Raw genomic sequence first — 18,909 nt, 5'->3', positions numbered from 1 at the left:
CTTCCTTTCAACAGTCCAGCTGCTACTTTTGCACAAAAGCTATTATACCTTCTGATTTACATTCCAGATGAACAAGAGAGTTCTGGGGCAATCATTTACACCGTGGAGTTAAAACGTTACGGTGGTCCATTAGGAATCACCATATCTGGCACTGAAGAGCCTTTCGATCCAATCGTCATCTCCAGCCTAACAAAGGCAGGTTTGGCTGAAAGGTAAGGTGCAATATCGAGTCCTTGTCCCAAATAATGCACAACTCTCCCAATCGGTTACCTCAGCCAAGTCTGAGAAACCCTAGTCCACAGCTGACCACTTACCAAGGGGAATGGGAGAGTGTGAGGGAATGTCAGCTCTGGCTACTCTTGCTCACTGCAAGTTGGCAGGCAATTCCCTGAGTTGGACAGTAGAATGTGAAGTTATATAGCTAGAGCTTTGCAACTTAATAACTATCTGTTTACATGTCTCCATTAATTTGGGAGTGCCTTGCAACCCTGTATAACCAATGACTCATTTGAAAATTTAAAATCTAAATATACATTTGGCCTCTAACTGTATGTGCCTGCTGACTCATCCAGATATGTAGTGTACAAATATGTGAATTCTGTGTCCCCCAACCTAATACCTTGTTTTTGCAGACAGTACATTTTCTTTTAATGGTTTAATAAGATGGAGAAAATAGCTCAGTTAATGGATGGGAGATTCATTAGATTTTTGCGTGGTTTGAAAATAACACAAATTAAGATATTCCGAGAAAGTGATGAGCATTTCTAACATGCTGAGCAAATTGTTTACATGTAAGTAAGTCCATCTGAGTCTATCAACATGAGCGAAATACTGCGGATACTGGAATCTGAAACAAGAACAGAGGACACTGGATAACACAACAGGTCAGCCAGAATGTATCAGGAGAGGAAGCGAGTCTAATAAAGACACATGGGCACGATTCTCTGAAATGGAGACAAAGTGTTCGCGCCGTCATGAACGGCGACGAGGTTCACGATGGCCGAAACGGCCCCTATCCCGACCGATTCATGGCCCGAATATGGGCTAGGAGCGGCGCCACGTCATTTACGCGCGCCAGGCCTTGGCGCCACATAAAGGCCGGCGCCGCATAACTGGCGTCACCCGCGCATGCGTGGTTGCCGTCCTCCCCGAGTCCACCCCGCAAGAAGATGTCCGATGGATCTTGCGGGGCTGCGGAAGAAAGGAGGTCCTCCTTCAGAGAGGCCGGCCCGACGATCGGTGGGCATCGATCGCGGGCCAGACCCCATTTGAGGCTCCCCCCCCGGTGCAGGAATCGCCCCACCGCAGGCCGCCCCCCCCCCCCCCCCCCCAGCGTTCCCACGCTGTTCCCGCCGGCAGCGACCAGGTGTGGACGGCGTCAGGGGGGAACCCGCCATTTTGGGCAGGCCGCTCGGCCCATCCGGCACTGAGAATCGCGGGGGTACCGGTGAATCGCCATTTTGTCTGTCTCAGGTGATTCACTGGATCGCGCCGCGCAAAACGCGATTGTGCCGATCTGGCCGCTTCCGTGAATTGCGGGAGGGCGGCGGACCGGCGTCGCGGGAGAATTTGGCGACCCAGGCGATTCTCTGAAATGGCGCGGGAGCAGAGCATCGCGCCCATGGTATTCCCCACCCCTCTTTCTAAAAAAAAACCCTCTCTAGTTTGGAAAGAATGATTTACATTTATTATCAGGAATGTCATTCGTGTGGAAGCTATTTCTTGTCGCAGAATTTGATTGTCATTCTGGCATTGTTAATTTTATGCTCAATAAAGCTGCGATAAATCAGACTCAAATGCATGAAGCTATAACAGAACATGCAGATAAAATTATATATAACTCCAAAGATTGTTCCTGCCATCTGTTTCAGCAGCTCGGTACTTTTTTTTAAAACTTAAATCTGAAGCTTTATGTCTTATGTTGCAGGACTGGTGCCATCCATATTGGAGACAGAATCTTGGCTATAAACAGCAGCAGCTTGAAGGGTAAACCACTAAGTGAGGCTATTCATCTCTTACAGATGGCAGGAGAGACTGTCACGCTAAAGATTAAAAAACAACTCGATGGTGAGCACTTAACTTGTTCCATTCATGTTTGCTTCTTGAATTGCTTGATGCTGAAGCTGCTATTTTAGTTTTGGAAATATGGATTGCTTTTGTCACTAGCCGCTGTGATGTTAGCTGCAGGGGGGGCGGGGGGGGGGGGGAATACCAACTTGGAACACCGGCTCTGGGGCTGATGCGTCCCACCCTGCCTTTTGTGGGCTGGCACCTGCTGTTGTTGGGCAGATTTCTATCTGTTGCTGGGCATATCGCATCCCGTCATGTCCTGTTAAATTGGTGTTACTGCTGGAACGAGGCAAATCCTTGACACTTTCATTAATGACCAACATTACAAGAATAATTGCCTGATTTATGTCAGAATCATTCGCATTTTCTGCAGTCTTGTACGACGCTGCCTCACAAATGAGGGAGAGTTTGGTGTTTATCTGTAATTCCAAGTAAAGGGGGAGGCTTCACTTCATCATTTGTGGCTGGATTTAAACCTAAATTAAAAGGCACAACATCGGATATTGTTTTGACAAGGTGCAGAAATCAGTATTGATTTTTTTTTGTGTAAATTATAGTCTTTGATTTTCAGATACAATGTTTGGTGGTCTTTGTTTTTAACAGTGTCCAGTCCTAAAAAGTCATCTGTCTCTGGCCAACTGAGCGAGTTGAGTGATGTGGAAGATGAGATTCCCACTGTGCAAAAGCCAGTCAAGTTTTGTGAGATGTACTCTGCTACTATTCCCAGTGTGGATAGCGCCGTGGAATCCTGGGATGGGTCAGGCATAGACACAGGTTATGGAAGTCAAGGTAAAAGTTGAATTTAAACTATTTCTTTTTTTTATTTATTCAGTGGGTGTTGACTTCACGGGGAAGGCCAACATTTATTGCCCATGCTTAATTGTCTTTGACACACTAAACAGAGAGGCCTTGTGAAAGGTCTTAGCCAGATGTACTGATAAGAGCTGTAAATTTGATTGAGCAGCTTCACAATGACCCAGATCATTATAGTGATATTCAGATATCAATATACATGATCAATGTATGTAAGTGTAGTACAGTCATTTCAACACTAGATGGCTCACAGTCAGATACTATAAGAACTGGTTTCCTGCCTTTTCTAAGTCAGATGATGATTCAGATGATGATCTGATTCAGAACAGTGAGCAAGCAAGACATAAAATAGCGAGAGTGAGAGAAGTTAGAACCAGTTTGTTATAATAGTGTATAGTTATGTAGTTATCTGTATTGTACTTTAATTCTTTATTGTTAGTTTAGTATTGAGTAAAAGGACTCACAGTTTATTATTTTATTGCTCATTAAATAATTCATCTTTCAACAAGAAGACTATTGGTCATTTTATCATCCTGGTGGATTCAAGAGTAATATATATATTTTAAACAAGTCATTATTTAAAATATAACAATCATCCTTTCCATTGTTTTGCCTTGCTCTGGAGATGACCTGTCTGCTGGTCACTGGGAGTCACAGTGCTGAACTACAAATGACTTCTAGGGACAGGCTCAATTCATCAGTGGTCTTTTTAATGCCCCTCATTTTAGTATGTTCATTTTTGAGGCGAGTAAGGAGAGCATTGAGAAGGAGTTTAGTGCTAGGAGGGTTGGGAATAAGGGTAAGAGTGGAGTCGATGGTCTTTTGTTGAATAGGATATTCGGTCAGAAGAATGCTGAGGTTGCAGACTGCTTGGCTCACCTTGTGTGAGCAGGTGGGGTGGAAGGAGTCAGGGCAAGTAGATGAAACGTTAAGCTGGAGGTGAAGAGGATAGTTTTCGTTATGCCAGTATTGAGTCGTCAAAAGTGTTATCATCCATGACTTGATGTTGGACGATATGACAGCACTGTAGTAGTGATGGAGCCAAGAGTGATGGCAGAGTGGTAGAGCTGACTATTGTCAGCATAGAGGTGGCACAGTAGTTAACACTGCTGCCTCACAACGCCAAGGACCCGGCTTTGATTCCAACCTCGGGTGACGGTGTGGAGTTTGTACTTTCTCCCCGTGTCTGCGTGGGTTTCCTCCGGGTGCTGTGGTTTCCTCCCACAGTCCAAAGATGTGCAGGTTAGGTGAATTGGCCATGCAAAATTGCCCCTTCATGTCCAATGGTTAGGTAGGGTTATGGGGTTATGGGGGATAGGCTGAGGATTGGGCCTAGGTAGGGTGCACTTTTGGAAGGTCGGTGCAGACCTGATGGGTCAAATGGCGTTCTGTACTGAAGGAATTCTAAGATTCCATGACAGTAAAAGCTGACAGAATGGTTTTTTTTTTTAGAAAATATTTTATTGAAGCATTTGTAATTTTCACACTTTAACATATTGACATTTCTAAAACAACCGCGCGAGTCGACGTGCAAAATACCCCCTTAAATAACAACAAACAATAAACCACGTACCCCACTTCTCCCGCCCTATCCCCAATTACCCGTGTATTAAATTCCCTGTCCTTATTTAACATTGCCAATCCCCCTTCCCCGCGGGCCCGTTCCAGGAGTGTCCTCTTTACTCTCGGGGTTTTACCTGCCATTATAGATCTCGATATCGCCACATTCATACTTCTGAAAAAAGCCTTTGGGACAAAAATCGGGAGACACTGAAAAAAGAAAAGCAGTCTCGGAAGGACAGTCATCTTCACTGTCTGAACCCTCCCCCGCCAGAGTCAGTGGGAGCAGGTCCCAGCTACAAAAATCCCTTCTCATTTGATCCACTGCTTTGCCCAAATTTAACTTGTGAAGCTGCCCCCAATCCTTGGCCAATTGAATCCCCATATACCTAAAACTCTTCCCAAACACGTTAAAGGGTAGCTCCTTCAGCCTCCTTTCCTGCCCCCGTGCCTGAATCACGAACATCTCGCTTTTCCCATATTTAACTTACAGCCTGAAAATCGCCCAAATTCTCCTAACACTCCCATGATTTTGGTCATCCCCCCCCCCCCCCCCCCCGGGTCCGTGATATAACCCCCCCCCCCACTATACCCCTCCAGGTATTCGCTGCTCTCAGAGCCACTGCGAAGGGTTCTATGGCCATGGCAAACAGTAATGGGGAGAGCGGGCATCCCTGCCTTGTCCCCCGACAAAGACCAAATTTGGTGAAGTGTTCGACTCGGTATTCTGACCAAACTCGGTTAGTTCTTAGATTTGCCACCGGGGTCTGGTACAGCAGCCGGACCCACTCCACAAATCCCTGCCCAAACCCAAACCTGTCTAAAATATCCCATAGATACTTCCACTCCACTCGGTCGAAAGCCTTCTCCGCGTCCATGGCAACTACCACCTCAGCCTCGCGCCCCTCCGCTGGCATCATAATTACATTAAGAAGCCGTCTAATGTTGGATGTCAGGTGCCTGCCCTTTACAAATCCCGTCTGATCCTTCCCAATTATCTCCAGGACACAACCCTCTATTCGAGTGGCCAGGATCTTTGCCAATAATTTGGCATCTGCATTCAAGAGGAAGATTGGCCTGTATGATCCACAGCCCTCCGGATCCTTGTCACGCTTCAGGATGAGAGAAATTGATGCCTGTGATAACGTTGGGGGAGTACTCCCAGCTCCTTGGACTCGTTGAAAGCCTTAACCAGGAGCGGCCCCAGTAACCCAGAGAACTTCTTATAAAATTCCACTGGGAACCCATCAGGTCCTGGGGCTTTACCCGATTGCATCACCCCGAGTTCCTCTATCACCTCCCCAAGCCCAATCGGGCCCCCCAGGGCATCCACCAGCTCCTCATTTACCTTCGGGAACTCTAGCCTCCCCAGGAATTGATTCATGCCCTCCTCCCCAATCGGGGGTTCCGACTCGTATAGCTGGCTATAAAATTGCCGGAACACTTCATTCACCACTCCTGGGTCCATCACTGTCTTCCCCCTCAAATCCTTTATTTTCGCTATTTCTCTCACTGCCTCCTGTTTCCTCAGCTGATGTGCCAGCATCCTGCTAGCTTTCTCCACATGTTCATATATTGTCCCTTTTACCCTCCTCAGCTGACCCTCCGCCTTTCCTGTGGACAGGAGTCCAAACTCCATTTGAAGTCCCTGACGCTCCTTCAGGAGCTCCTCATTTGGAGACTCCAAGTATCTCCTGTCCACCTGTAAGATTTCTCCTACCAACCTGTCCAGCTCCGACCGCTTAGTTTTATCACTGTGGGCTCAAATTGAGATACATTCCCCTCTAATGACTGCTTTCAGTGCCTCCCAGACCACCCTAGCTGTAGTCTCTCCCGTGTCATTGATTTTTATATACCCCCGAATGGCCTCTCTCACTCGCTCACAGATCTCCTCTTCCGCTAACAGCCCTGTATCTAGTCTCCACTGTGGGCACTGGGACATTCCCGTGTCTGCCCGTAGGTCTATCCAGTGTGGTGCATCAGCTGAGGCCACAATTGCTGAGTACTCAGTGTCCTCAACCCCTGCAGTGTTTTATCGAGCATGAAGAAATCTATCCTGGAGTACGTCTTATGTACATGGGAATAGAATGAATATTCCCTGCTCCTTGGTCTCTCAAATCTCCACGGATCCACCCCTCCCATGAGCTCCATGAACCCCCGCAGTTCCTTTGTCATTGCTGATAGCTTCCCGACCTAGCACTCGACCGGTCCATCCTCGGGTCCAGGACCGTATTAAAGTCACCCCCATGATCAGCTGGTGCGATTCAAGGTCTGGGATCTTCCCCAGCACCTTCCTGATAAACACGACATCATCCCAGTTTGGGGCATATATATTCTCCAGCACCACTGCCATTCCCTCTAGCTTCCCGCTAACCATAATTAATCTGCCTCCCGGGTCTACCTCTATCCTCCCCACCTCGAATGTCACCCTTTTATTAATCAGGACAGCCACCCCTCTTATTTTAAAGTCCAGTCCTGAATGAAACACTTGTCCGACCCAACCCTTCTTTAATCTAATTTGGTCTCCCAGCTTTGTGTGTCTCCTGTAACATAGCCACGTCCGCTTTTAACTGTCCCAGGTGTGCGAACACACAAGCTCTCTTAACCGGCCCGTTCGGTCCACGAACATTCCATATAACCAGTCTGGTCGGGGGGGAGGGGGGGGGGGGGCTTTTGCCCCCCTCCACTGTCGGTCAACCATGACCTTTCCTAGGCCAGCTCCTAACCCGTGTTCCACACCTCACTTGATCCGCCCCTCGGCGGCGACTGCCACCTGATCTCCATCTCCAGTCTCCTAACTGTCCCTTACCCATCAGCAGTACCCCCCCCCTCCTGCCCCCCCCCCCCTCCCCCCCCACTTTGTCTTTCCTCAGCTCTCCCCCCACTTTGCTCCGGTGAACCAGCTATCCAGCTAGCTCAGCATCTCCCATCCTCTGGCGTCAAAAAGCCTGCCGACTGACAGATTCTATCACACCTAGCAATAACACAAGTATTCAACACAGTAATAACAATCCCAGAAAGCAAACAAACCATCCACCAACACGCAGGCAACGAGGCAAACCCCTCCCCCTTTAACCGATTCTTATCAGTCCTATCACCTTCAAACAGAATCCAACACAAAAGAAGAAGCTTCAAGCAGTTTAAGCGAAATTATTCATGCAAGAATCAAGTCTCCTTCTTGCAGAAACTAAAACACCCCATCACATCTTAAAAGTTCTTCCCTCTGTGATCCAGTACATAAATCAAAATCAAATTACACAGGAGAGAAAAGAAAAAAAAAGAAAACACCACAACCCTTGTCTTCCCGAACATCGCAACTTAACTCACAGAATTAAAAGACCAAAATTTTAAACAAGACATAGCAAAACACAGAACCATTTTTCTCACCTCCCCGCCATCCTGTCCCTTCCCCCAAACTCAGACCACCACAGTTTGAGTTTTAAAGTCGTTACACCAGATTGCCAGGTTCTACCCCTCCCCCTTTGACCGATTCTTATCAGTCACATCACCTTCAAAGAGAATCAAACACAATAGAAGAAGCTTCAAGCAGCTTAATCAAAATTATGCATGCAAGTATCAACCATCTTTGTGACAGGAAAATCAAATTACACAAGACGAGAGAAAAGAAAAGAGAGAAAAACATTTTTTTTTAAATAAAACACCCAAACCCTTTTCTTCCCGAAAACCCTCCGGTGTTTACAACGGCGTCAACACTTAGCCCCAGGATCGGAGAATCCCGCCCGGTGACTTTGAGATAGAACATCAGTCATGATTTTACTAACTGATGAAGCAAGATCTAAGGGCTGAATGGCCTCTTGCTCTTGGTTCCAGGCTTGGTGATAGCATTTGTGTCGGAGTCAGAAGATTGAGGGTTCAAACCCTGCTTCTGACAGTCCTGGCAAACTCTGCCTCTTAATTCTAGGTTGACATCCCCTAGGATACTTGCATCTGTTGATCCAAGCCATCATATGTGCTTTGGGGACCATTGCCTTAGAGGACCTCATCAGTTGGTATAAAGATGGTGCGGCTGTAGAATGTGTTTATGTCGCTCTCTGTCAGACTATTAATTAGCCTGTGAATCATTCCACTTCTGTCTGCTCTTATCCAAAGGAAAAGTGCAAAGATGCAATAACAGCAATGTGACATGCATCCACTCGGGAAGATGTTTTGACACCAGATACTCAAATTAGCACTTTAAAATCAAAGTTTTTTTAAATCAGAAGTGACTCAAATGTACATCTAATTTGAGCTTGCCCCTTGCCTGCAATGTACAGTGATTAGTTTGTGATGTGTCTGGTAATTGGCAATAGATTATTCAGTATCCAGAACCCTTCTGTCTCTTTGTGGTACTTACACTGGTGATTAAAAATAGATGGAATTACATGAGATGTCTAATATATATCACCACAGAAATGGGTAGAGAGGTTTGCTAGTCACTCAACCAGTCCTAATGTATTGTTTCCAAAAGCATGATATTAAACTGGGAATTTAGCTTCCCAATGTAATCAGCGAGTTACCAAGAGAGGCATTGTGTAAGAGACAAACATAAACAAGATTACAACGACTCCCAAAGCAGTGTCGCATTAATTGTCTTGGTTAATTTTACAATGCAAAAAACTCCCTCTTCATCCCTTTTTCTCAAAGCCCATCTAATAGAAGACAGCACGAACAACAGTTTACAGCCAAGTTCAGCAATAGTTAATTGGAGATATTTATTGCAGTGTGTTACCAAGTCAGCCAAGGAAAGCCCATGCACTGACATGCATTAGCAAATTTTGAGCATTCCTGGCATCAGGGATCCCACCCCCACCCCCTTACCCCCAAAGAGCACTGCTCCCAGGAGCTTGGGGAATCAGCCATGAAAGCATCGCACCACAGTGCACCTCCCCAACACGACAGGCTCTGTGACGTCACTGGCAGTCACTCGAGAGGTTTCCAGCTTCAGTAACATCACATGACAATACCACAGAGCCACGATGATGTGGAATAATCAGCAGGGCTGTGGAGTCAGGAATTGGGTAGGAGATGAGAGTGTCTCGGCAATCCTACTGGAATAGGGGGTGGCATTATTGCAATGAGAAGCTTGAGAGTGCAGGTGTTGGGAACAGGAGACATGGGAATGAAGGATGAGGAGAGGGTGATTGGGGCAGTGGTTAGCACTGCTGCCTCGCGGCACCGAGGTCTCAGGTTCAATCCCGGCCCTGGGTCACTCTCCGGACGGAGTTTTCACATTCTCCCCGTGTCTGCGTGCGTCTCACCCCCACAACCCAAAAAGATGTGCAGGGTAGTGGATTGGCCACGCTAAATTGCCCCTTAATCGGAAAAATAATTGGATACTCTAAAAAAAATTTTTTAATGAATGAATGAATGAAGTCGCTTATTGTCACAAGTAGGCTTCAAATGAAGTTACTGTGAAAAGTAAAAGTTGCCACATTCCGGCGCCTGTTCGGGGAGGCTGGTACGGGAATTGAACCGTGCTGCTGGCCTGCCTTGGTCTGCTTTCAAAGCCAGTGATTTAGCCCTGTGCTAAACCAGCCCCAAAAAGGAGAGGGAGATTGGGGAATGCGGGTTCTGAGACAGATGGCAATGTAATTTGGGATTCAGAAGGAGAGACTAGTGTACCTGCGTTTTATGTAGTGATGGGACTTCTGTACCCTTTTCTGTTGAAGAACAATGATTTTAGAGGTAACCATCTCTGTATATTAGTTTTCAAAACTTAGCTTTTAGTCATGCTTTTGTAACAGAAATGTATTGCAATCCTAAACCAGACCCCAGTAGTGGCTAGAATGCTGGACCAAAGCCCCAATATTTTAGTTTACTTTAGACATGTGCGGAAAGAATAATTCACTCCACGAATGATTGCATGAAAAAATAGGGCTTTGGCATTTCTAAAACCTTTATTATAAATATAATATTCAACTTCTAACTTAACACCCGGAAAAGAACAGCTTACAATTACCCCTTAATACAACGATTTCCCATTGAACAACAGGAAAAGAAAGCTACAGCTCTCAATCCATCTTAGAATTAGCAGGGCATAGAGTAATACTTGCAGTACACAATGAATTATGGTTCTTAATAATAATCTTTATTATTTTCACAAGTAGGCTTACATTAACACGCAATGAAGTTACTGTGAAAATTCCCTAGTCGCCACATTCCGGCACCTGTTTGGGTACACTGAGGGAGAATTCAGAATGGCCAATTCACTTAACAGCGCGTCTTTCGGGACTTGTGGGAGGAAACCCACGCAGACATGTGGAGAACATGCAGACTCCACACAAACAGTGACCCAAGCCGGGAATCGAACTTGGGACCCTGGCGCTGTGAAGCAACAGTGCTAGCCACCATGCCATCCTTATTAAAATCCCTTCAGATTATGGCTGAATATCTTCAAATAACTGCTTCAACTCGGTTGTTTCAGTCTCTTCCTTGTCTTCAGATAAGAATGCTCTGCTTTTAAAATATTATTACTATTTTTTCCCCCCCTGTCCGACTGGAAAAGAAAACTGCCTTTATCTGTGGTCTAAAAAGCACAAGGGGCATCAGATCAGACTTAAGTTCCAAAAGCCTTTTCTCCAAAGCTGCCTCTCTCCACAGCTTCCTTGGCTCTACCCTGTAATGGTCTAATCTCCCGAAACTATAAAAATAAGTTGGCCGGGATTTTCCGACCCTGCGCCGGGTTGGAGAATCGGCGGGTGGGCGTGAGAATCGTGGCTCGCTGATTCTCGGGCGCCGGCGGGATCTCCGTGTCGTCGGTCGGGGGCCATTGAAAGCCCCCCCTCCTCCTCACCCCCCACCCCCCCGGCCGATTCTCCGGGCCTCGACGGGCCGAGTGCCCACCGAATTTGGCCGAGTCCCGCCGGTGTGGGTTACGTTTGGTCCCACCCGGCGGTATCTCGGAGTTCTGGCTGCGGGGGTCGTCCTGGTGGTGGTGGTGGTGGTGGGGGGGGGGGGGACTCACGCGCCTGCGCGGACTCGCGCCGGACATGGATCGCATACCGGCTTTCAGGCGCCGGAGCTGCGGACACCACTCTGGCGCCGTACTAGACCCCTAGGAAGGGGTGAGTACCTGCCACTTGAGGCCCGGTGACGCCAGAGTGGCTCGCGCCGCTTTTCACGCCAGCGTCAGAACTTGCCCGCGGGATTGGAGAATCCCGGCCGTTATCTCTGCAGACTGAAGGACAGCTTGGTCGTGCAGACGTTAGCACTCTGCCTCGCGGCACCAAGGTCCCAGGTTCCATCCCGGCTCTGGGTCACTGTCCGTGTGGAGTTTGCACATTCTCCCCGTGTTTGCATGGGTTTCACCCCCACAACCCAAAGATGTGCAAATAGCTGGATTGGTCACGCTAAATTGCCCCTTAATTGGAAAAAATGAATTCGGTACTCTAAATTTATTTTTGAAATGTTTTGAAATCTCTGCAGACTGCAAAGGCACAATAACTCCTCAGGGACCTCCCCAGTCAAACCACTGTGCATTAGCCCAGACCGATAAACACATTCCTTCATCAATTTCTCTTGCTGTTCCCTAGAAGAAAAACAAAATCATTTTAAAAACCATGATCACTGGAGCCACACGTTATATCCCCAGGCTTTCAACTCTTAACTTGACCCCATATTTATCATCTAATTTCCCTAATATATTTCAATCTTCACAAATGTATGAACACCAAGCTTAGAACTAAAGATTGAGACTGGATGACGAGTGTCAAGCAGTCTTGTATATCCTTAATGTTTGAAGAAAACGCCTCACTTCTGTTCACCAAACTGAGTGGTGTTCAGCCCTGTTTGTGTCAATCACTTGCTGTTGAACCGCTGGTGACTTCCAAAAGTACCTCCCACGCTCCTCTTTAGCAAGCTGTCTCCAGGCCTGTGGTTTTGATGGCATGGCTTATATGACCCGTGAAGAATGTTGTTTGTATAAACCTTCCTAATTTAATTAAATGTTAACCCTTTACTTTCCAAGCATTCTTTCTGACGACTGATTCCATTTTGAGCAATGTTTAAGATTATGCTTAAAGCATTTTTTCCACGCTACCCTGCCAATCTTAAACAAGTCAAGTCAACTAGAAGATAAACAGAATAGATTAAAATATAATAACTGAAACACTAAAAAAAGGTCAACTCTAATTATTCCTGCTAAATTGTTGATGGTTGACTCTGGAGGTTGCTCAAAACATACATTTGGAGGAGGCCCTCAAAGCTCTGGTGAAAAAGTAGTTATTGCATGGCCCTCTGCACCAGACACAGGGTGCCCATAAAAAAGCATGATTTAAAAAGAAAAATCTCTTTTTAAAATTAAAATTAAAATTCCACATCTCACAAGGGAGCTTTGAATTAAGTCTGTCAGATATTATAGTATCATAGAATCCCTATAGTGCAGAAGGAGGCACTGGCCCTCTGAAAGAGCACCCTACCCAGGTCCAATCCCTGCCCTATCCCCAGCATTCTTGTCTGAAGACAAGGAAGAGGCTGAAATCTCTGTAACTCTCCCTAATCTGTGAACACTCAGGAACAATTTAGCATGGCCAATCCACCTAACCTGCACATCTTTGGACTGTGGGAGGAAACCGGAGCACCCGGAGGAAACCCACGCACACACGGGGAGAATGTGAAAACTCCACACAGACCGTGGCCCGAGGTCGGAATCAATTCCGGGTCCCTGGCGCTGTGAGGCAGCAGTGCTAACCACTGTGACACCATGTCACTTCCTGTTAGCTCACTGCTTCCTCTTTTTGAAAATAAGTACATTGAAGGTCCACAAGCGCATCAGTACACCAGGCACTAGTAAATTTCTAGCTCAAAAACAAAACTAAAAGCAATAAGAAAGGCTAATTTGGCGCCAATCGATTTATGGGGAAATAGTAGTGGCTCTTCGCCGGCTGGTCAAATAATGGCTAAGTAGATGGAGTCAAGTTCTCTTAAGAATCATGATCTTTAATTTCCGAATTGAGTTTGAACTGATTGAGTAGCTCGATACATAAATATGCGCAGGTTATTAAAGCAGAAAAATTGCAGCGAAACAAAGCACTAGCTTCATATTTGTGGTGGCCACATTCCAAATTGTCACTAATTTCATGACCGATCATAATTTCAGAGCAGCAGAACCCGTAGCAAGGCCATCTGGGACATATGTTAAGTTGATCCCGTGAGAGACAGATAGTTCCCTCATAAACTACTCTGATTAGACATCTCACATATGTAAATAAAACAACACAAAGGTCACCCCAGGGACGCACTACAAACTACGTGGCCAAAATACATAAATGCAAGTTGTTTAAACACAAAGATACTCGAGCAGGTTTTTGACTATCATAGATTATCATAGAATTTACAGTGCAGAAGGAGGCCATTCGGCCCATCGAGTCTGCACCGGCTCTTGGAAAGAGCATCCTACCCAAGGTCAACTCCTCCACTCTATCCCCATAACCCAGTAACCCCACCCAACACTAAGGGCAATTTTGGACACTAAGGGCAATTTATCATGACCAATCCACCTAACCTGCACATCTTTGGACTGTGGGAGGAAACCGGAGCACCCGGAGGAAACCCACGCACACACGGGGAGAACATTCAGACTCCTCACAGACAGTGACCCAAGCCGGGAATCGAACCTGGGACCTTGGAGCTGTGAAGCAATTGTGCTATCCACAATGCTACCGTGCTGCCCAAACTAGACTCGGAGTTAACATACTCACTTACAAATTAGGCACAGGAGTTGGCCACTTGGTCCCTTCAGCTTGCTCCACTATTCAATAAGATCATGGTTGGTCTGATTGTGGCCCCGTCCTCACATTCAACCTACCCTCGTCAACCTTTGACTCCCTTGTTCGTCGAAAATCTGTTTACCTCTGCCTTTAAAAATATTCAGTGACCCTGCCGCCACTGCTCACCAGGGGAAGAAAATTCCAAAGACTCGTGGCCTTCTGAGAGAACAAAAATCCTCCCCTCCGTCTTAAATGGATGTCCCCTAGTTCTAGTCACCTTTAAATAATTCTAGTTAGAAGTCATTGTGTTCAAAGATGGTCCATTACTGTGGGAAGCACAGCATATTTGTTATTTTTGAATTACTGTTTGAAGGCGAACACTTGTTGACAGATAATTAAACTAGTTTAATGTTTAATTCTGGCCTAATAGGGGTGGCACGGTGGCGCAGTGGTCTGCATTGCTGCCTCACGGCACCGAGTCCTCCCGTGTCTGCGTGAGCCTCAGCCCCACAACCCGCAGATGTGCAGGGTAGGTGGATTGGCCACGTTAAATTGCCCCTTAGTTGGGGGAAAAAAACCTGAATTGGGTACTTTAAATTTATAAATTTTACAAAGATTGGTGGTTGAGGACCAAATGCTCATCTCGTTTAGAAGGTTCCTGGATTTGAAGTGCTGCAACCTGCAAGACCATGGACCAGGTGCTGGGAGGTGGGATAAAAATGAGCGGCTAGTTTATTTTTTCTCTCCCTTTTGATTGACACTAACAACAGCTGATTCAACAGGCCAATTTCTGTCCCTTAATCTTACTATGATTCTATTATGTGGTTCTTCACATAACTGAAGTCCCTCATCCCCGGTACCATTTGGGCAAAACTGATCCATACACTCTCTAAGGCCTTCTTCCTGAACTGTGATGTCCAACCTAACCAATGATTTATAAAGCGTTGAGCATAATTTCCCTGCCTTTGTACCCAACCTTCATTTATAAATCCACAGATGCCGTCTGATGTTTAAGAAGGTTTTATCAACAGGACATGGCACTTTCCAAGATTTGTGCTTATGAACAATGGGTGTTGGGGCGGCATGGTGGCGCAGTGCTTAGCACTGCTGCCCATGGCGCTAAGGACCCGGGTTCGATCCTGCCCCCGGGTCACTGTCTGTGTGGAGTTTGCACATTCTCCCTGTGCCTACGTGGGTTTCACCCCCACAACCCAAAGATGTGCAGGGTAGGTGGATTGGGCACGCTAAATTGCCCCTTAATTGGAAAAAAAAAAGAATTGGGGCCTCTTTTTTTTTTAAAGTTTTGAATAAACAATGGGTGTCTTTATTCTTGTATTTCCTGTAAAATTGTACCCTTAAATGCACAGGTATATTTTATACAAATCTGAAATATATTTTATTTTTCCTGCATGTTTCATGCGATAACATATTTTGTCAATAGACGTACTGATTACATGCAATGAGATTAGCCCGGAATTTTGCTTTCCTGAGACCCACGCAGACATGGAGAGATAGACAGTGAGTCGGGACCAGGTGGTACCCCGGTCCTCGGTGCCGTGGGGCAGCAGTGCTAACCACTGTGCTACCCTCTCAACCACCAATTGAGTGAGTTCCAGGCGCCTCATGGTGAAAAAGGTTTTCCTCATGTCCTCTCTAATCCTCCTGCCAATCGCCTTTAATCTATGCCCCCTGGTAATTGCACCCTTATCGAAGGGGAACCGGTCTTTCTTGCCTACCTTTTTGGGCCTGAGGAGGCGCTGTTTAGCTTAGTTGGTTCGACAGCTGATTCGGGATGCAGAGCAAGGCCGACAACGCGAGTTCATAGAATCATAGAATTTACAGTGCAGAAAGGAGGCCATTTGGCCCATCGAGTCTGCACCGGCCCTTGGAAAGAGCACCCCATTTAAACCCACCCTAACCCAGTAACCCCACCTAACCTTTTTGGACACGAAGGGCAATTTAGCATGGCCAATTCACCTAACCTGCACATCTTTGGACTGTGGGAGGAAACCGGAGCACCCGGAGGAAACCCACCCAGACACGGGGAGAACATGCAGACTCCGCACAGACAGTGACCCAAGCCGGAAATCAAACCTGGGACCCTGGTGCTGTGAAGCCATAGCGCTAACCACTATGGTACCGTGCTACCGTCATCCCGGCTGACATCATTCATGAAGTCCCCGCCTTCTCAATCTTGCCCCTCGCCTGAGGTGTGGTGGTCCTCAGTTTGAATCGCCACCAGTCAGCTCTCCCCCACTCAAAGGGGGAAGCAGCCTATGGTCATCTGGGCTTTGGTGACTTTTTACATCTGGGCCCCAGCTGATGAAGTCGGAACTGTTCTCCGCGGAGCAGACAAAGTTAAAGAGGGATTTGATAGAGATGCTCATTTTGTTAGGGGGAAACATTTCTCACTCGTGGGAGAGTCTATAATAAGAGGATTCAAGATTTAGAAAAAGTGGCAAAGAATAAAGCCAGAATAAAATGGGGTTTTGTTTTAAACAATGAATTCTGATCAGGAACATATTGCTCGAAATGGTGGATTCAATACTTTAAAAAGGAGTTGGCCCTATACCTAGAAAGGAAAAAAATTCCAGGAATTGGGGGCAACAGCAGGAATGGAATTAATAGGATAGCTCTTTCAAAGATACGATGGGCTGATTGGGCCCCTCCTGTGCTGTAGATTCAATGAAAGAAAATCTACATGATAGTTCGTACTGAATGTATTCACTTTCTATTTATTATAGATAACAGACTTTAATCCCTGCTCCAGCATTATAAAAGCTTGGCTGGGATGAAATAATTAACCTTTCTGTGTTTAAATAAATTATTAGTATGAATAATATTCAATTGAGTATCTACACATTCCACCACCCCCCACACATAAATTATGATAGTTGGAAAGCTCATTTAAATATCAAACATTCATCGAAACATGTGACCTCCCTTAATGGTAACCTCTCTCATTTCCTGCGACCCGTCAACATTAATATAGACCAGGCGAGCCTATCTAAAATTATATCTGCTGGAAACATGTCATAGGTTTTGATTGATTAAACATCCCACCCAGAAGCTTATTGCATTTCCTGCACTGCTTTCTTGTCATCATGCAGTTCAAAATTTCTTGCCTTCTTGATAAGCCTCAAGTGCAAAATGTATTCTCTGCATAATGAACTGCTTATAATGTTGATTGCACTAATTCAATACTAGTCATTTTTCTTAAACTTACAAGTGAGTATGGTGCATTCCAGACTTGTGGACAGCGCTTACGAATGATCTATTACAACTCGATATGATTTGCACACCTTGACCAAGAGATGACAGGAGATATAAAGTAAAATTTGCTGGCTAACTAGTGACTAAATTGTATGTGGTGTACATTACGATCGGGATTGTACTTCACGGCAAGGCATTATTAAGTAACTTGGTGATCGTATGCTGCAATTTTAATTTCAAACGGGATGGGTTAATACTGTAAATTCTGATTTTAACATAGCAACTGTTAAATTGGATCATATTTCTACTATTGGCAGTGTGTGAATGTGATTAAATGAGGGTTTTGTGGCAGAGTTTGATGTTGGGCACGGACCATGGTATTTTCTTTGGAGAACAATTACATTAACTCAATTAAGGAGCTTGACATGTTTGTGTACTACGTTTGGTTGAATGCTCTTTTTTGCCGTCTGTGAAGCACCAAGAATGAATGGTCCCGCATAATTATTTTGATTGCCTTTCTCCCCTTCTCGGGTTTCTTCATTTTGTGCATACCCAAGATCCTGCCCTGTGTTTCAACTGGTTTTGAATCTTTTATCATTATTTCCTTTCTTAGGTCCTTCCGGTTATCAAGCCTCTGGCTACAGCCTACATGCGCATGAATGGAGAAGTGCCAAATTGAGTTTTTCACCTGTCAGCAGGCATAATAATAACCCATATCATGAAGTGGCACTGAGTGACGATGAATGGGAGAGACCCACCACTAGTGGGTGAGTTGTACAATTCATTTTTCAGTCGGAACAGATGCTGAAATTAGGTTTTTTTTCCCCCCCTGTGCTACGACTTGGCCTCTTTTGACTTGAAATATTTCATCTGTGAGATGATCAACTTCAATGATGAACAGGAATCAGCCCTTGCAAGGTTTGATTACATTCCAATATATCATAGAATGGCTTTTGGGAATCAATCGATGAGCTTAGCATTGTAAAAATGATCTTTCCAGGATATAGATGACAAAGGCATGACGTGCCACTCTAGCCCTGGGTCAGCATTGTCGTCCTAATAGAGGTTGACGCCTGGTAGCTCTGAGTTCTACTTCAAAATGCGGCCCACTACTCCAGCGACACACATTTACTCATGAACCCGTGGGCCAGAATTTCAACTATTAATATATGAATGATTAAGCATTTTCTACAACTCATTATAAAATATTTGGCTTGTATTAAACGGGTTCAATCCTATTCATGGGGTGATGGTGAGTGAACAAGCCCCGATTTCAATCCTGCGGCCCACTGTGATGAAGGAGGGCCATTCTCTGGCCGATGTTGCCTATCGCTGCCCTGTGCATTTTTTAATAATATATATGTGTACTTATTTTCTTTGAACAAATTTCAGTTATGTAGGTGGTCATGACGGATTGGAAGCAGATCAGGAAGAAAGTTTTTGGTCCCAGGCTCTAGAAGATTTGGAAACATGTGGTCAGTCAGGAATTTTGAGAGAATTGGAGGTACGAGGTCTTGCTATTTTCATGCACAGTTGGCACCATTTC

General features: G+C 45.7%; 1 protein-coding gene across 5 annotated transcripts in view; it reads left to right on the top strand.

Moving 5' to 3' along the window:
- The window catches only part of grip1 (glutamate receptor interacting protein 1), a 589,949-nt gene that overhangs the window by 560,074 nt on the left and 10,966 nt on the right, over positions 1-18,909 (top strand). For all 5 annotated transcript variants that reach the window (XM_072485188.1, XM_072485187.1, XM_072485191.1 and 2 more), the window contains 5 exons: positions 68-212; positions 1,928-2,067; positions 2,674-2,859; positions 17,977-18,130; positions 18,756-18,867. In XM_072485188.1, coding sequence (XP_072341289.1) covers positions 68-212; positions 1,928-2,067; positions 2,674-2,859; positions 17,977-18,130; positions 18,756-18,867 — 737 coding nt within the window. The remainder of the gene's footprint in view (positions 1-67; positions 213-1,927; positions 2,068-2,673; positions 2,860-17,976; positions 18,131-18,755; positions 18,868-18,909) is intronic.

This window comes from Scyliorhinus torazame, chromosome 19 (assembly GCF_047496885.1).
Source record: "Scyliorhinus torazame isolate Kashiwa2021f chromosome 19, sScyTor2.1, whole genome shotgun sequence".
Classification (NCBI taxonomy): Eukaryota; Metazoa; Chordata; class Chondrichthyes; order Carcharhiniformes; family Scyliorhinidae; genus Scyliorhinus; species Scyliorhinus torazame.
This window is presented reverse-complemented; position numbering and strand designations above follow the sequence as displayed.